At 45.5% G+C, this 14,410-nt stretch overlaps 1 protein-coding gene across 1 annotated transcript in view; it reads right to left on the reverse strand.

Annotated features, from left to right (window-relative positions):
* The window catches only part of DNAI1 (dynein axonemal intermediate chain 1), a 38,549-nt gene extending 28,484 nt beyond the window's left edge, over positions 1 to 10,065 (reverse strand). The window contains exons 1-9 of the mRNA XM_032396808.1: positions 10,048 to 10,065; positions 9,922 to 9,954; positions 6,969 to 7,067; positions 6,694 to 6,774; positions 5,151 to 5,277; positions 4,765 to 4,883; positions 4,398 to 4,517; positions 3,334 to 3,393; positions 1,741 to 1,875 (exon numbers count right to left, since the gene is read on the reverse strand). Of these exons, the coding sequence (XP_032252699.1) occupies positions 1,741 to 1,875; positions 3,334 to 3,393; positions 4,398 to 4,517; positions 4,765 to 4,883; positions 5,151 to 5,277; positions 6,694 to 6,774; positions 6,969 to 7,067; positions 9,922 to 9,954; positions 10,048 to 10,065 (792 nt within the window). The remainder of the gene's footprint in view (positions 1 to 1,740; positions 1,876 to 3,333; positions 3,394 to 4,397; positions 4,518 to 4,764; positions 4,884 to 5,150; positions 5,278 to 6,693; positions 6,775 to 6,968; positions 7,068 to 9,921; positions 9,955 to 10,047) is intronic.
* Positions 10,066 to 14,410: the final 4,345 nt, after the last annotated feature.

Below are 14,410 nucleotides of genomic sequence, written 5' to 3' on the forward strand. Positions count from 1 at the left end.
CCAGTACTTGGGATTCCCAGTTAAAACTCAATGCCCTTGGGCGCCTGGGTGGCTCAGATGGTTAAGCATCTGCCTTCGGTTCAGGTCATGACCCCAGGGTCCTGGGATCAAGTCCCGCATCGGGCTCCCTGCTAGGCGGGGAGCCTGCTTCTCCCTCTGCCTCTGCCTCTCTCTCTCTCTCTCTGACTCTCATGAATAAATAAATAAAACATTTAAAAAAACCCAAAAAACTCAATGCCCTTGTGTAGAGGTTGCACACTAAGGTATTCACTGGTGTTGGGGGACACCCCACAATGTCCTGCCACCACTGTAGCTTCTTGGTCCAGAGGGCTGGAATCTGTCTGCATCACAGCCTTGAATGTCAACCAAGTTGGAAGAATCCAGTGTAGTCCTCCTTCCCTGGGCACATTAGACACCAAGTCTGATAGACATATTAGACACCAAGGGTTTAGACCCAAGGACAGTTTTCAGTCTCAGCCACTGGGACATTTCTTCTGTTCTCTGGGTCTTGGCAACTGCAGTTAAGGTTTCTGCAATAATGGTCCTAGCACACAGCCTATAGCCAAACCTTTGAAGGATATTCAAGTGAAACTCGACTCAGGCCAATAGCCCCTCCAAAGCCACTAACTTCTGGGCAACAGTACAGGGGAAATCAAGGGTCTGGATAGGGCAATCCATGGGGCAGGGACTTCATCTTTCACCTCTGGGTTCCAGTACCCAGCATGATCATGATCACGAGTTCTTGGTCTGTAGTTGAATGAAACTGAATTGTGGAAGTTCATATTAAGCCAAAGCAGGGAACCCTCAAACCTCCCGTAAAATGTGACTTTTATCAGGGACATGGAATTGAGTGGAAGTGGGCATACCTCAGACAAAGCAAAGTTTCCTTTAACTGATCTGGCTTCTATAGCAGAAGCACTTCCCAGAGAGCAGTCTGGGAGCTCTCCAAGGTGCTGAACCCAGACCTCGGCTTCCTGTGGCCCTCGTCTTTCCCATTCCATTGCAGGTCAAACTCATCCTGATATCCATACTGCAACTCTGGCTCCTGACCCAGCTTTCTCTCTGTTGAAGGGACAAAAGTGGCCCTTCAGCATCTCCCTGTGGTGATCTTTCCTGTGGTGACCTATCACCATAACTTCCATGATGATCTCCAATCTATACTGGCTATACCCACAGTGAGCCCCCCAACCATGACCTCTATAATGACTCCTATATGGTTCTTCACAGTAAAAATCCAGCCCAGAATAACCACACCCATTGGCCTGGACTTGCTGGTGACTGATCAGCTCTGACTTGGCTTCTGGCCCATAAGACTCACCTAAAAAATTGAGCAGAAGTATACCCAAGGATTGAAGGTCAAAGAGCAAATCACTCTCCCAAACTCCAGGAGCCCTTGCTCAGAGGTGGTGCCTTATTCTCATATCCCAACCCATCCCGAGAAGAGTCCTGAGCTCTTTCAAGGTGTACATTGGACTTTCAATAACATTCATGTCTTCTGTTGCCCTTTAGCCCAAAAATCCTGAATCCTATATAAGACTGGGGAGAGGTATAGAATGCCAGAGGCAGCTGTAGCTCTTCTCACATCTTCCCACAAGGAAAGAACTATTCATACTTCAACATTGGCACCCCACCCCTTAAAGTCTGTGAAGTCCTTCCAGAAAGCCAGGCTTCTGTCTACCCAGAGACCAATATCCCACTCAGCCATTCTCTGTGACAGAGCCATGGAAACCTCCACCAAACCTGGGACTCCATAGATGTCATCTTCCTCATGGTCATCTTCCCCATTTTTTTAGCCACTGGCGTCTTTGCCTTCTCTTTCTCTTTGGTCTTTTCCTGCTTCTCAAGCTCCTCTACATAGGCATCGTAGATCTCCCACTAGGCAAGGGCAAGATGAAAAGGATCATCACAGGGCAAAATCTTCATCCAGTCACCTCCTATTCAGCTTTTAGAGCTTGAGGAATAGATTATGTCAACCCCTGCATATGCCTCTATGGCATCCTCTACTTGGCCCACTGTAATTATGTTTTAGATGTCTGTCTTCTCTGCTGTCAGCTCTAGGACAGGAATGAAGCTCTCAGGGCACCTCTGGGATGAGCTTTCCACCCCGCAGCTCAGAGGCTCAATTATCAGCTGGAGATCAGTATTGTTCCAACCTACAGACCCCGCTAGGCAAAACAAATGGGCAAATATTAGACTAGCTCATATTTTTCTTGGTGATTTATAAGACTCTGAACTAGGACATTTTAAAAATGTTTCCCCTATGGAGATGTGATAAACTTTACCAGTTCATGTCGGCTGTCTACAGCACTGACTACACCTTCTGAGACTAAAAAGATAAACAAAAGTAAGGGACGGGCGCCTGGGTGGCTCAGTCAGTTAAGTGTTTGACTCTTGGTTCAGGTCATGATCTCAGGGTCATAGGATTGAGCCCCGTGTTGGGTCTCACACTCAGTGCCGAGTATGCTTGAGATTCTTACCCCCTCCCCCTCTGCTTCTCCCTCTGCTCCTGCCCTCTGTCTCTGTCTCTCTCTCAAATAAATAAATAAATAAATAAATAAAAGCTTAAAAAAAAATGGTAAGGGAACCCCTGCTAACTGGATCTGACAGCAAGAGAAGCCCAAGGATAGTAGCAAAGGAAGCAGCAAGGATCTGGGACTGAAAAACCCCATATCACATTCTGTGCTCTGCAGAGTTGGGCAGTCACTGCCACCTGGAGGCCAGATAGACGCACCTTACATTAACGATTCACCCATGGGCCAGTACTCCATGCTACAATATAATTTAATGTTTGTTAATCTCATTCAGAGCCTTCCAACAACCCTGTGAGGCTGCTTGTTGTCCTCATTTGACTCAGAAAGAGAGACTGATGAATTAAGGGTGACGTGGTTTGCCCAGGATCTTATAGTATGAGCAGCAAAGTTGGGGCCTGAGCTCAGGTCTCCTGGCACCAAATCCTGCCCAAATCAGCATGGCTATCCAGTAGGATTTGAGGGGGAAGGAGGGTCTCAGGAACAATGAAGGCTGCTGGAAGGGCAGGTTAGAGTGCTAACACTTCAGAGTCAGCCTTGGGGTGCCATGGGCTGCAGAGAGTTAGAAACCATGCCTATTTCCCTCTTTGACAGCCTTGCACAGGGTGGGGGGGGGCATGTAGCTGATGCAGAGCTCAGTGGGTGGAGTCCCACTGTCTCATATTCCTAGTGTTCAGAGCCTGGACAAGGAGCAGGGAGATGGATGGATGAGGAGGGCAGACTGTCAGAGGAATCTTTGACAAGGATGCATGGGGTGGGTGGCTGGGGGTGTGGTGATGACTTTTAGACTGACCCAGTGTCTCACCTGATTGGCTGTGGCTGAAAAGTTTGTCCTGGGAGGAGGCTCCATCTGGCATTCTCGGTCCTAGAGAACAATGACGACAGGAAACCCACAGAAAGCCCTCAACTCCTTCTTACTTAACCCAACGGTATATCCATGGGTGAAACATTTCAGTTGGAGCAGAGGGAGGGATGGGACAAAGAACTGGGGAAGTAAAGAGGGGCTAAACAAAGGACCAATGACACAGTGGAAGCCTACATTTTCCTTCTAAGCCTCCTTCAGAAGAAGCCTAAGCTAGAAATCAGGGACAATGAAGCCTGATTGTGACAGTTTCAACCAAGAAAAACTCCACGTGGGGGATGGACAGGTCTCTGGCCAGCCTCCTGATGCAAGACACAGAGGTCAGCCCTTGGCAAACTACTGGGCTAATATCCCTCACCCTGAGAAGACTTCTCCCTAATACTGGGGCCTCTGGTTCCAGCAGAGGAATACACTCCCTCCTCATTGTGTATCACCCAGATTACTGGTACACAGGGGAGTACGAGGAGTACAGCATGATTAGGAGCTTCCAGAAACCCATCCTGTAGACCTCTGCCCTCCATTCACAGGTTGATTTCTGTAAAACACTGTCTTACATACATGAGTCTCTCCCCTGAAATCCTGAGAGGTTCCTTCAGCCTGGTACTCGGGGTCTTCCATACTTATGAGCCAGGGAACTTTTCCAGCCTTTTCCAGCTAGTCTATCACAGAGACCATCAACTTCAGTCAAACTGGCTTAGTCCTGCCTCCCTGGCACATTCTGGCCTCCCCTCTCTCCCCCAGATCTTGACCTCTTCTCCAAGGCCCATATACGTTTCTGTCTCAGTGAAGGGCTCCAGACTCCTTGTCACCCACTCTGAACTCCTACCAGGAGGGCTTGCAAGGACCCGAACACATGTTCCCAGCTCTCCTTGGAGAGATTAACTGTGGCATGTTCCTGTCATCCTTCTAGGCTAAGGGCCACTGGGGCTGGGATCAGGCCTGCTCCTTTCCTGCCATGCACAGTGCAGAGCTGGGAGGTAAAGGGGCTGGGGTGGGGGCTGCTCTACCCGGAGAGGGTTGTTTAAGGTCTGTGAGGCCCTCTCACTGAAGTTGAACTGGTTGGTGAGCTTTCGCTCCTTGGGCTGCTTATGAGTCATCAATTCTTCTTCAGTCACTTTTGCAGCTGCCTAGAAAAAAAGACCCACAGGACCAGGGCTCAGCTGTGGGAAGAAGGTGGTGGGGAACCAGGGGGTGGGGAGAACTCATGTCCTAGGAGAGGATGGAAGTGGGAGAGGGTGATGATGCCAGAGGCATTGGTACCTGCAGCCTCTAACTTCTCACCTTCAGCTCCACCCCCCAGAACAAGTGACCCCTGAAGCTTCCATGCACAGCCAGAGCTGGAAGGGGAGGGATGGGAGCAGTACTATACTGTACCTCAGCTACAGGCATATCTGTTTGACTCCCAGCTTCAGTTTCAGCTTCTGCTTCCTTAGGCTCTTCTTCTTCAAGGATTTCGGTTTCTGAAATCACCACCTTGGTGGACTCCTGAGAACCTTGGTAAGATATTGCAGATGAACCTGAAGCCCAGGCCTACACCCCCACCCCTGGCAGGGCAAGGCTTTCTTGGTTTCTGCCTTTGAGACCTCAGCTACCCCAGGGTTCTCAGGGCTTAACTCCCAGACCTAACCAGGGCAGCCAGCTGTGGGATTTTATGTAAGTAGAAGCTCTGCAAAGTTATGGCTTAGTATCTGCTTCCTAGGGTGACCACAGAAAGGGCACTGGGCTCTGGGCTGCAGCTTCGGGTTGGCCCCGAGGCCTACCTGCTGCTAACTCATCACGGTAGTGCTGCCGCCGTCCTTCATCCGAGTCTTTGGGGACCAGGTTCCCAACCTGGCTGAAGTGAACTGCCAGTTGGTTCACAATGCCAATAAGCTTATATGTGCCTTCCTAAGAGGAGAAGGGACTGAATCAGACCAGCGGTCCCAAAAAAGCTGGAGTGAGAATGTAGTCTGCCTTCATTCTCTAAGGCTTAACATGGTCCATCTGTTAACGAGATATATAGATATATCTTCAGTTAACCTGAAGTTTTCATTACATTCCAGCTTAAGAAGAGGAGGCAAATGAAATAAAGTTTTGTTTTTAAGTTCTCATCAAAGACATATTTTTAAATACCTTTTCTTTTCAACTTTGAACAGCTCTGGATTTGTCTATCACTGGCTCTCACATCCATGCCAAGGGATCCCGGTATACCTGACTCACCGCAGAGTTGAGACAGGTCACACATAGTCATCAGACACACCTGGCCTGACCTTCTCCAAACTGCATTTAGTGGATGCAAGGACTGGATAGATTTTCAAAGATACCAAATCCCCAATCCCCCTGTTCCATACAAGAGGCCACAGAAATCTAGAAAAGGTTTGAGTTTGGCACTTGTCCAGTTCATACAGCAAATGAGAAGCAGGGCTCAGCATTAAATCCAGGCAACCTTGTTCATTCCTTCTTCAACAAATAATTTTTAAGCAGACACAACACAACATGCCAAGTATTTTCTAGGTTCCAGGGATATAAAGCTTAGCAAAAGCAGATGTGATCCCTGTTTTCATAGGGCCTATTAGTCTGGTTCCCCTAGATAGCTTCCTTATTGACAAGCATCTTAGTTGTACCATTGACTTTGACACCAGGGTGTCCTTCCTTCTTTCAAAACATTTCTTCTCAACCCTTTTCAAGTCACATAGACAATTATTACATTTGTATGACACACAGGGGTAAATTCTAAAGAGGGGAAGCTCTAGAGAAGAAACCAGCCCATGGGCTCTGGCTGAACCAAACCCACCTAGCCCTGGAGGCCTGAAAGGATTACTATTTCTGCACATAGGTTGGGATGCTCTGCCTTAAAAAGTCACCACAGAGCCCTTCTCTTGGGAACTCCGATGGATGGGAGGTTAAAACAGCGTGGCAGCTAAGAGCAGGGTTTATGGCAGTGGGCAGAATGGATTCAAATCCTGGTTCTGTCCCCTATTTTCTGCATGACCTTGGGCTTAACCATTCTAAGCCTTGATTTTTTCATCTGTAAAATGGGGACAATACTACCTAATTTTCAGGATAGTTTTAAGCATTAAAAATAATGAAAATAATTTATTAACACAGTGTCTGACATGTAATAAGTACTCATTAAGACTGCAAGGGAGATTAGTAAAGAAATTTTTTAACTCTCCAGAAAATTCCATGTAAAATTTCAAGGTTCTAGCTGAAGACCAAAGTTTAAAGGTGATCTCTCTAATAGCAGAGAGGCTTCTGCAATGTAGCAAGTCACTGCCAAGCCAAGAGTACCTAGAGGCCCCTACCCCAGGGGTGATGACTTACTTTGAAGCTGTACCTGACGATGTTGTGGGGTGCATGTGGGTTGTTGGCTGTCAGAATGCGGGTGAACTCCTCCTTTAGCTCCTAAGGGAGAGAAATATCAAGAGGGTCATACATGGAGGGCCCCCACCCCTTCTGATACTTGGGAGGACCCCTAAGGGCATCAGCAGACATCTCACACCCAGGTTCCATGCAGGCTGCTAATCAGTCCAATGAAAGAACACATCTCTGAGGCTGGAGAAGGTGGAAGGGGCAAGGGCAGGATGCTGCTAACTCACCGCATCAGTCAACTCCAGCTGGTCAGGGGGTCTAACTGTGGCTTTGGACTGGGCCCATTCATCTGCTCCTTCTCCCACATCGGTCCCTGAATCTTCATCCTGGACAGAAACCTTGTGTGAGGATCAGCAAGCAGTGCTGCAGGAAGCCACTTCATTCACGAATCCTCCCAGAAGCCAAGCTCTGCCCCCAATACCGAGAATATAAAATGCACAATAGACCACTCACGGAGGAGTCCAAAGGAACTGCTCAGTCCAGAGTTCTCATTGCCTGGAAGATGTTGGCCACCTCAGCCCTTGGGCCAGGGGTTAGCTGGAACATTGTGGTGGGCCAGAGACCAGAACTCATCTCTCCTTACTCTCTCCCATACAGCCTAGAACCGAATGGTCAGGACCAGCTGCCAAAGGCAGGGCTTTATGCAAAATGAAAGGACATCTGGCTGCTCTTTAAGCTACTTCAACTCTGATTCATGTTTATCTTCTAATTTGCCACCTTATGGTTACTCTTACAACGATATTCTCAGTACTTAGTAACTTTTTTTTTTTTTAAAGATTTTATTTATTTATTTGAGAGAGAGAGAGAGAGCACATGAGAGGGGGGAGGGTCAGAGGGAGAAGCAGACTCCCCGCTGAGCAGGGAGCCCGATGCGGGACTCAATCCTGGGACTCCAGGATCATGACCTGAGCCGAAGGCAGTCGCTTAACCAACTGAGCCACCCAGGCGCCATCAGTACTTGGTAACTTTAAGCCTCACAGGCCATCAGATCCTTGCTGCAAAAAACCCCAAGAACTAGAAGTTTTTCCTTTCCCTAATAGACAGCTAAACACCTTGCCAAAGTGGCCCATGACATATTTAAAAAAATTCACCCTTGTTAGCAAAGATATGCAAACAAAAAAAAAAGAATGCAATTTTTCACTATAAAGCTTCTGAAAACTATGGGTCCCCTGGGTAGCTCAGTTTGTTGAGCGACCAAGTCTTGGTTTCAGCTCAGGTCATGATCTCAGGGTCATAAGATGGAGCCCCATGTCAGGCTCTGCACAGTGGGGAGTCTGCTTGAGATTCTCTTTCCCTCTGCCCCTCCCCCTGCTCGTGCTCACTCTCTCGCTTTCTTTCTCTTAAATAAATAAATAAATAAAATATTTAAAAAAAAAAACTGTTGAAAACTAAAACAATAACAAAAATCCAAAACAAAGAGACCCCTCAACCAAATGAAATTAATATCCAGTGTTGATGAGGTTATGGGAAAATTGATACCCATAAATTAGCACAATCTTTCTTTCTTTCTTTTTCTTTCTTTCTTTCTTTCTTTTCTCTTTTTTTTCCTTTTTCTTTTTCTTTTCCTTTTCCTTTTCTTTTTTCCTTTCCTTTCCCTTCCCTTCCTTCCTTTCTTCCTTGTGTCCATAAATAGTTTTATTGGGACACAACCACACTCATTCATTTATGTATTGTCTTTTGCTGCTTTTGCCCTACAAGCACAGTTGAGTAGTTATATGTGAGACCATACCGCCTGCACAGCCTAAGATATTTGCTATCTGGCACTTTATAGATAAAATTTGCCCACCCCTGACATACATGATTAGCAGTCGGGCTGCTGGTGTTCAGTAAAATTAGATCAGTTTTCTCATATTTATGTTAATAGTTTTTTCTTCTGCAGTGGCAGACTACAGTTTCTGTATGTTTTGCAGCAGAATTTTACAGTTAACCTCTCTTTGCTACTCTAAAAAATAGAAGATATTTTATTTATTCCTCAAAAACATAACTGTGGTTACCCTGTTGATGTGCAGAGCCAGTCTAACGATTTTGGTCATTTTTTTAAATTTCAAGTTTTTATTTAAATTCTAGTTAGTTAACATATATGGTAATATCGGTTTCAGGTGGGGAATTCAGTGACTCATCACTTCCATATAATACCCAGTGCTCATCACAACAAGTGCCCTCCTTAATACCCATCACCCATCTAGCCCATCCCACACCCACCTCCTTCCATCAACCCTCAGTTTTGTTCTCTATTGTTAAGATTCTCTTATGGTTTGCTTTCCTCTCTCTCTCTCTCTTTTTCCCCCTTCCCCTATGTTCATCTGTTTTGTTTCTTAAATTCCACATATGAGTGAAATCATATGGTACTTGTCTTTTTCTGACTGACTTATTTTGCTTAGCATAATGCCTTCTAGTTCTAGCCACATCATTGCAAATGGCAAGATTTCATTCTTTTCAATGGCTCAGTAATATTCCATTGTATGTATATATACCACATCTTCTTTATCCATTCATCAGTTGATGGACATTTGGGCTCTTTCCATAGTTTGGCTATTGTGGACATTGCTGCTATAAATATCGGGGTGCATGTGCCCCTTCGAATCAAGCACAACCTTTCTAAAGAGCAATTAGGAAATATTTCTCAAAAGCTTAAAAAGTATGTATACTCTTTGACTGAAGTTTCTATGTGTAGAACTTTATATTAAAGAAATAACCACAGCCACGGACATGCCCAGAGATTTAAATGCATGAATGTTTGCTGGAGAATTGATCATAATAGTGAAAAAGAGGAAACATCTAAATGTCCAATAATGGGGCATGGTTGAACAAATTATGGTATGGCCTTAAGGAACATATGGTAAAATATTATACAGTAATTTTAAATGATGCTATAAAAGTATGTTTATTGGCAATGGAAAGTACTCTAAATATATTATGTAAAAAGCAGATTATAAAATAACATACAGTTTGATTCCATTTAAAAATAAATACATGTAATTTTTATATATGCACAGAAATATCTGAGAGCATATAACATCACAAATTATCGAAGAGGTGTCCTGCAATGGTGGGTTTAAGGGTGATTTTAATGTTCTCTTTGCTCATTTGAATTTTCTAAACAACATAGAGCTAATCTTTTCAGTGGAAAACAATGCTGTTGGCTTCTTGCTGAGAGCCTACAGTGGGCTCAGCACTTACTCTCCTCCTGGTTCCTCTGCCCACGCTGAAGCTCTGAAAGAAAGAACAGAAACACGAGTTAAGTCAGAGGCAAATCTCCGTGGAGGTATCAGAAACAGCACCGCAGGGAGGCTTCTGCCCAGAGACCTTGAAGGCAGTGGACATCAAGCTTTCCCAAGTTTTTTTTTTTTTTTTTTAATAATTTTAAGGTTTTATTTATTTATTTGTCAGAGGGAGAGTGAGAGCACACAAGCAGGGGGAGCGGCAGATAGAGGGAGAAGCAGGCTTCCCGCCGAGCAGGGAGCCCGATGAGGGGCTCGATCCCAGAACCCCAGGTTCAGGACCTGAGCCGAAGGCAGATGCTTAACCGACTGAGCCATCAGGCGCCCCTCAACAAACATTTTTAAAAAGCATATTCTAGGGGTGCCTGTGTGGCTCATTCAGTTAAGCATCTGACTTTCAGTTTCAGCTCAGGTCATTATCTCAGAGTTGTGAGATCGAGCCCCGCTTTGGGCTCCACAGTGGGTGTGGAGCCTGCTTAAGATTCTCTCTCACTCTCTCTGCCCCTCCCCACCCCTCTCTCCCTCTCTTAAAAAACAAACAAACAAACAAAAAGCATATTCTAAGTGCTCAGCTTTGTACTATACATTAAGGGGATTTTTAAAGATTTATTTATTTATTTATTTATTTGACACAGAGAGAGACAGCTAGAGAGGGAACACAAGCAGGGGGAGCGGGAGAGGGAGAAGCAGGCTCCTGGCTGAGCAGGGAGCCCGATGCGGGGCTCGATCCCAGGACCCAGAGATCATGACCTGAGCCGAAGGCAGACGCTTAACGACTGAGCCACCCAGGCGCCCCCATTAAGGGGATTTTGAGGTCAGATTATATTCATAAACACTTGTTTGGGATGAATGTAAACTCTTTCTGGGCAGGTACTTTGTTTTATACACTGTTGTCTGAGAATATAGTAAGCATTCAAAACATTATTGAATAAATGAAGGAATGCCATCAAACCCATTAGTGATCATGATGCTGGGAAAAATGTTTTTCCTCGTTGGGCCTCAGTTTCCTTGTCAGATTGGATGTGATGACCTTCCAGTTCTAATATGCTAAAATCTTATGTTCCCAAGAGCAGCATGGTCTGTTCAGCTTGATAAACATTTGTTGAGCATCTATTTATTTGTCAGGGACACACCTAAGCAGTAGGACAAAAACAGAGAGAGATGAGGTCTCTGCTCCAGTTTGCTCAAGGTCCATGGAGGACAGACAAGTATAGGCAGTGCTCACTCCCTCCCTCCCTCCGTCCCTCACTCACTCACTCACTCCATATATGTTCCTTTGAAAGCCTGCTCTGTGCCCGCAGCAGAGATACGTGTGCCCAGGGTGCTGGAGGGGTGCACAGAGACACCCACCCAGCCCAAGAAAGGCTCCCAGAGGTGGCTATTTCCTAGCTGGGTATCAAAGAACAAGTATGGGTTGTCCAAGTGGAGAAAATTTTCAGAAGAAGAAAATGGCATGCACAAAGACAAGAGAAGAACAATGACAGAGCCAGTAAAATGTTCCACCAAGCAAACAAAAACCCTGCAGTGTATATACAGAACGATAGGTGTTTCAGATGATCAAGCCAAAGGGAGATCAGTGGAGACTAGAAAAGTGAAGGAAGGGCTCCTGTAAGAAGCAGGTCTCAAGTATTGAAGGAGGGGCCAGGGCAGTGTGGCGGCAGCACAGCCATGGACAGAGGCCTCTGCTCCCTGAGCTCACAGGCCACCTGTGTGGTCTTGGGGAAGTCTCTTGGGCCTTGGTTTCCCAAATACAAAGTGAGAGAGTTAAGCTAGATGGGCTCTTACAGCTCTTACATGATAGCCTATGGGAGAGGCTTTGATGGTGGAGGGGAGGAAAGGGATTCCAGGGAGAGGGAAGAGCATGTCTCAGCTTGGGCTGGGATTATTGCTGGTAGAGCAGGCAGCAGGATTCAGATTTCTGCCAGGTTGCCAGGGTTTCCAGCCATGGAACCCTTCTCTGAAGCTAAGCTGCATGAGCCAGAAAGCTGCTTTTTTTTTGATGCACCTCTGATCCCTAAGGTAACAAGATGGAAACGCACAACATCCAACAGCTTTCTGGCCCACAACAGAGCACTGGAGGGCCAATCCCAATCCAAACTGCCAGCCTTAAATAGAAAATGAGATCCAGTTACCACTGCCCCCCCGTAAATATGTCTGTAAAACATTTATCTGGCAATAAAAGAACTGACAAGGCAATTTGAGTGTAATTGTTTTTGGCAGTTGGAAATATTTCAATTAACACACTATAAAAGCCACACTATAATAAATGCAAAACAGGCCAATGAAATCAGCTGCAGCCCTGACTTCCCAACCATGGCAAAGGAGATTGAATGTCAGGCTGCCACTTTGGGCCCTTGGTCTTCCAAAAGGAGAAGCCTGAGACAGACAAGCCTGAATTCCTAGAAAGCTTTTGATGGTTCCTCCCAGAAGCCATCAAACCACAAAAGAACAAAGCCCAAACTCCCTCCCCTGGCCCTCAGAACTCTATCATCTGGCCCCACATCTCCATTCCAGCCTGTTCTCCAACCCTTCATGTGCTAGCACTTTGAGATGCAGCCCGGCAAGGCTACTCACATTTCCTGAGCATGGTCTGTGCTTTCTCACCTCTGCACCTTTGCTTTTTTTTTTTAATTATTTATTTTAAAGTAATCTCTACAACCCAACATGCAGCTCAAACTCATGACCCTGGGATCAAGAGCTGCATGCTCTCCTGACTAAGCCAGCTGGGCACACCTGCACCTTTGCTTTTTACAATTCCTCCTGCCAGAAACACCATCTTCCCCTTCTCCCTTGCTGCTCCCACTATCTCGGCCTAACAAAACACTACTCAACTAACCTCTGCTAGTCCTTTATCTAACCCTGCCATGTTATCACTTTTCTCCTACCTCTCTCTAGTCTTCCATTCCTCACTTTGAGCAAGGCTCTGCCCCACCTTCCATCACCACCACAAGTACGGGCTGATCTGAGATGAAGGATGAAATGTATCTTCAAATAGACACTCTGTTATCTCTGGGTTTCGGTCTGCAAAAGGGAATAGTATTATGAAAAGAAACATAATACTGCAGTACACATTGGAGGCAGCTTGGAGATTCTAGCAAAGGAGGTCCACCATTCTTACGCTATTGACCAAAGAAGATCCTCTACTTTTGGATAGGTGATTCTATTTGGCTAAGGGAGGAAGAAGAAACCCGCATGACAGTCAAATTAATCCTGATGATCAATGGGATAACAGATGTCCCAGTCTGAACTCCTCCATAGTAGAACATTTTCTGTTCTTGTTATTACAGATTTTACTGTGAGCATCCTGAGGGAAGGAACTGCTAAAAACTCAGCTCCCTAGTGGTTACTTCTCTTTTCTCTTTCAGGATGAGGGCTGGGCTCCCTTGCTCTCTCTCGAAACTTCTCCACCTTCATTTCCATGTCACCTCTCCAGTAGTTCCTTCTCATTATCCTTGACCAGGAATATATGCTTGAACCCCTTAGTCTTCTTTTTTTTTAAGGGCTTATTTATTTATTTTGAGAGAGAGAGAGAATGCATGAGCAGGGGGAGGGGTAGAGGGAGAGAGAGGGGGAGCATTTCAAGCAGATTCCCTGCTGAGCACAGAGCCCGACACGGGGCTCCATCTCACGACCCTGAGATCATGACCTGAGCCAAAACCAAGAGTCACATGCTCGGCTCAATTGACTGAGCCACCCAGCCACTTCCCCACCCCACCCCGCCTCCGCCGATCTAGTCTTCTTATTCTATACACTCCCCTTGGGTGTTCTAATCCCCACCCGTAGCTTCATCTTGTACCTCATGATGGAGTTCAAATCTATTTCTTTTTTTTTAATATTTTCATTTTTTATCTATTTATTTTTTTATAATCTCTATGCCCAATGTGGAGCTCGAACTCCAGACCTCAAGATTAAGAGTCGTATGCTCTACTGACTGAGCCAGCCTGGTGCCCCAAAGTTCAAATCTATTTCTGTAGCTTAGACTTCCTGGAACCCCATGTTTAAATTGGTAACAGAGTACTTAAACTCAATATATTTAAAAACCAACCTCAGTGTGTTCTTTTTCCACCCCAATCATTATATTCTTTTTCTACACCAAATTTCTATTTCTTCTAGTATTTCCTATCTCACTCAACTGCATCCCCATCCACTCAGTCACCCAGGTTGGAAAGTGAAACCATCAAAGATGCCTGCCCTTCCCTCCCTTCCATTAGCATCAAGTTTCAAAGCCTAACAATTCTATCTCCTTCATATCTTTCATAACTATCCTCTCCATTTACACCTCCCTTACTTTGGGCCTTACTATCTCTTGCCTAACTACATTTTATTTCCCTGACTCCAGTTTCTCTCCACTCTAATAATTATATCATTATCATCATTCTCAGCTATTGAGCATTTACTCTGGGCTAGTCATTTACTAAGCAATTTATATGCATTATCTCATTTAACCT

This window comes from Phoca vitulina, unplaced genomic scaffold, assembly GCF_004348235.1.
Source record: "Phoca vitulina isolate PV1807 unplaced genomic scaffold, GSC_HSeal_1.0 scaffold94, whole genome shotgun sequence".
In the NCBI taxonomy this organism is placed as follows: domain Eukaryota; kingdom Metazoa; phylum Chordata; class Mammalia; order Carnivora; family Phocidae; genus Phoca; species Phoca vitulina.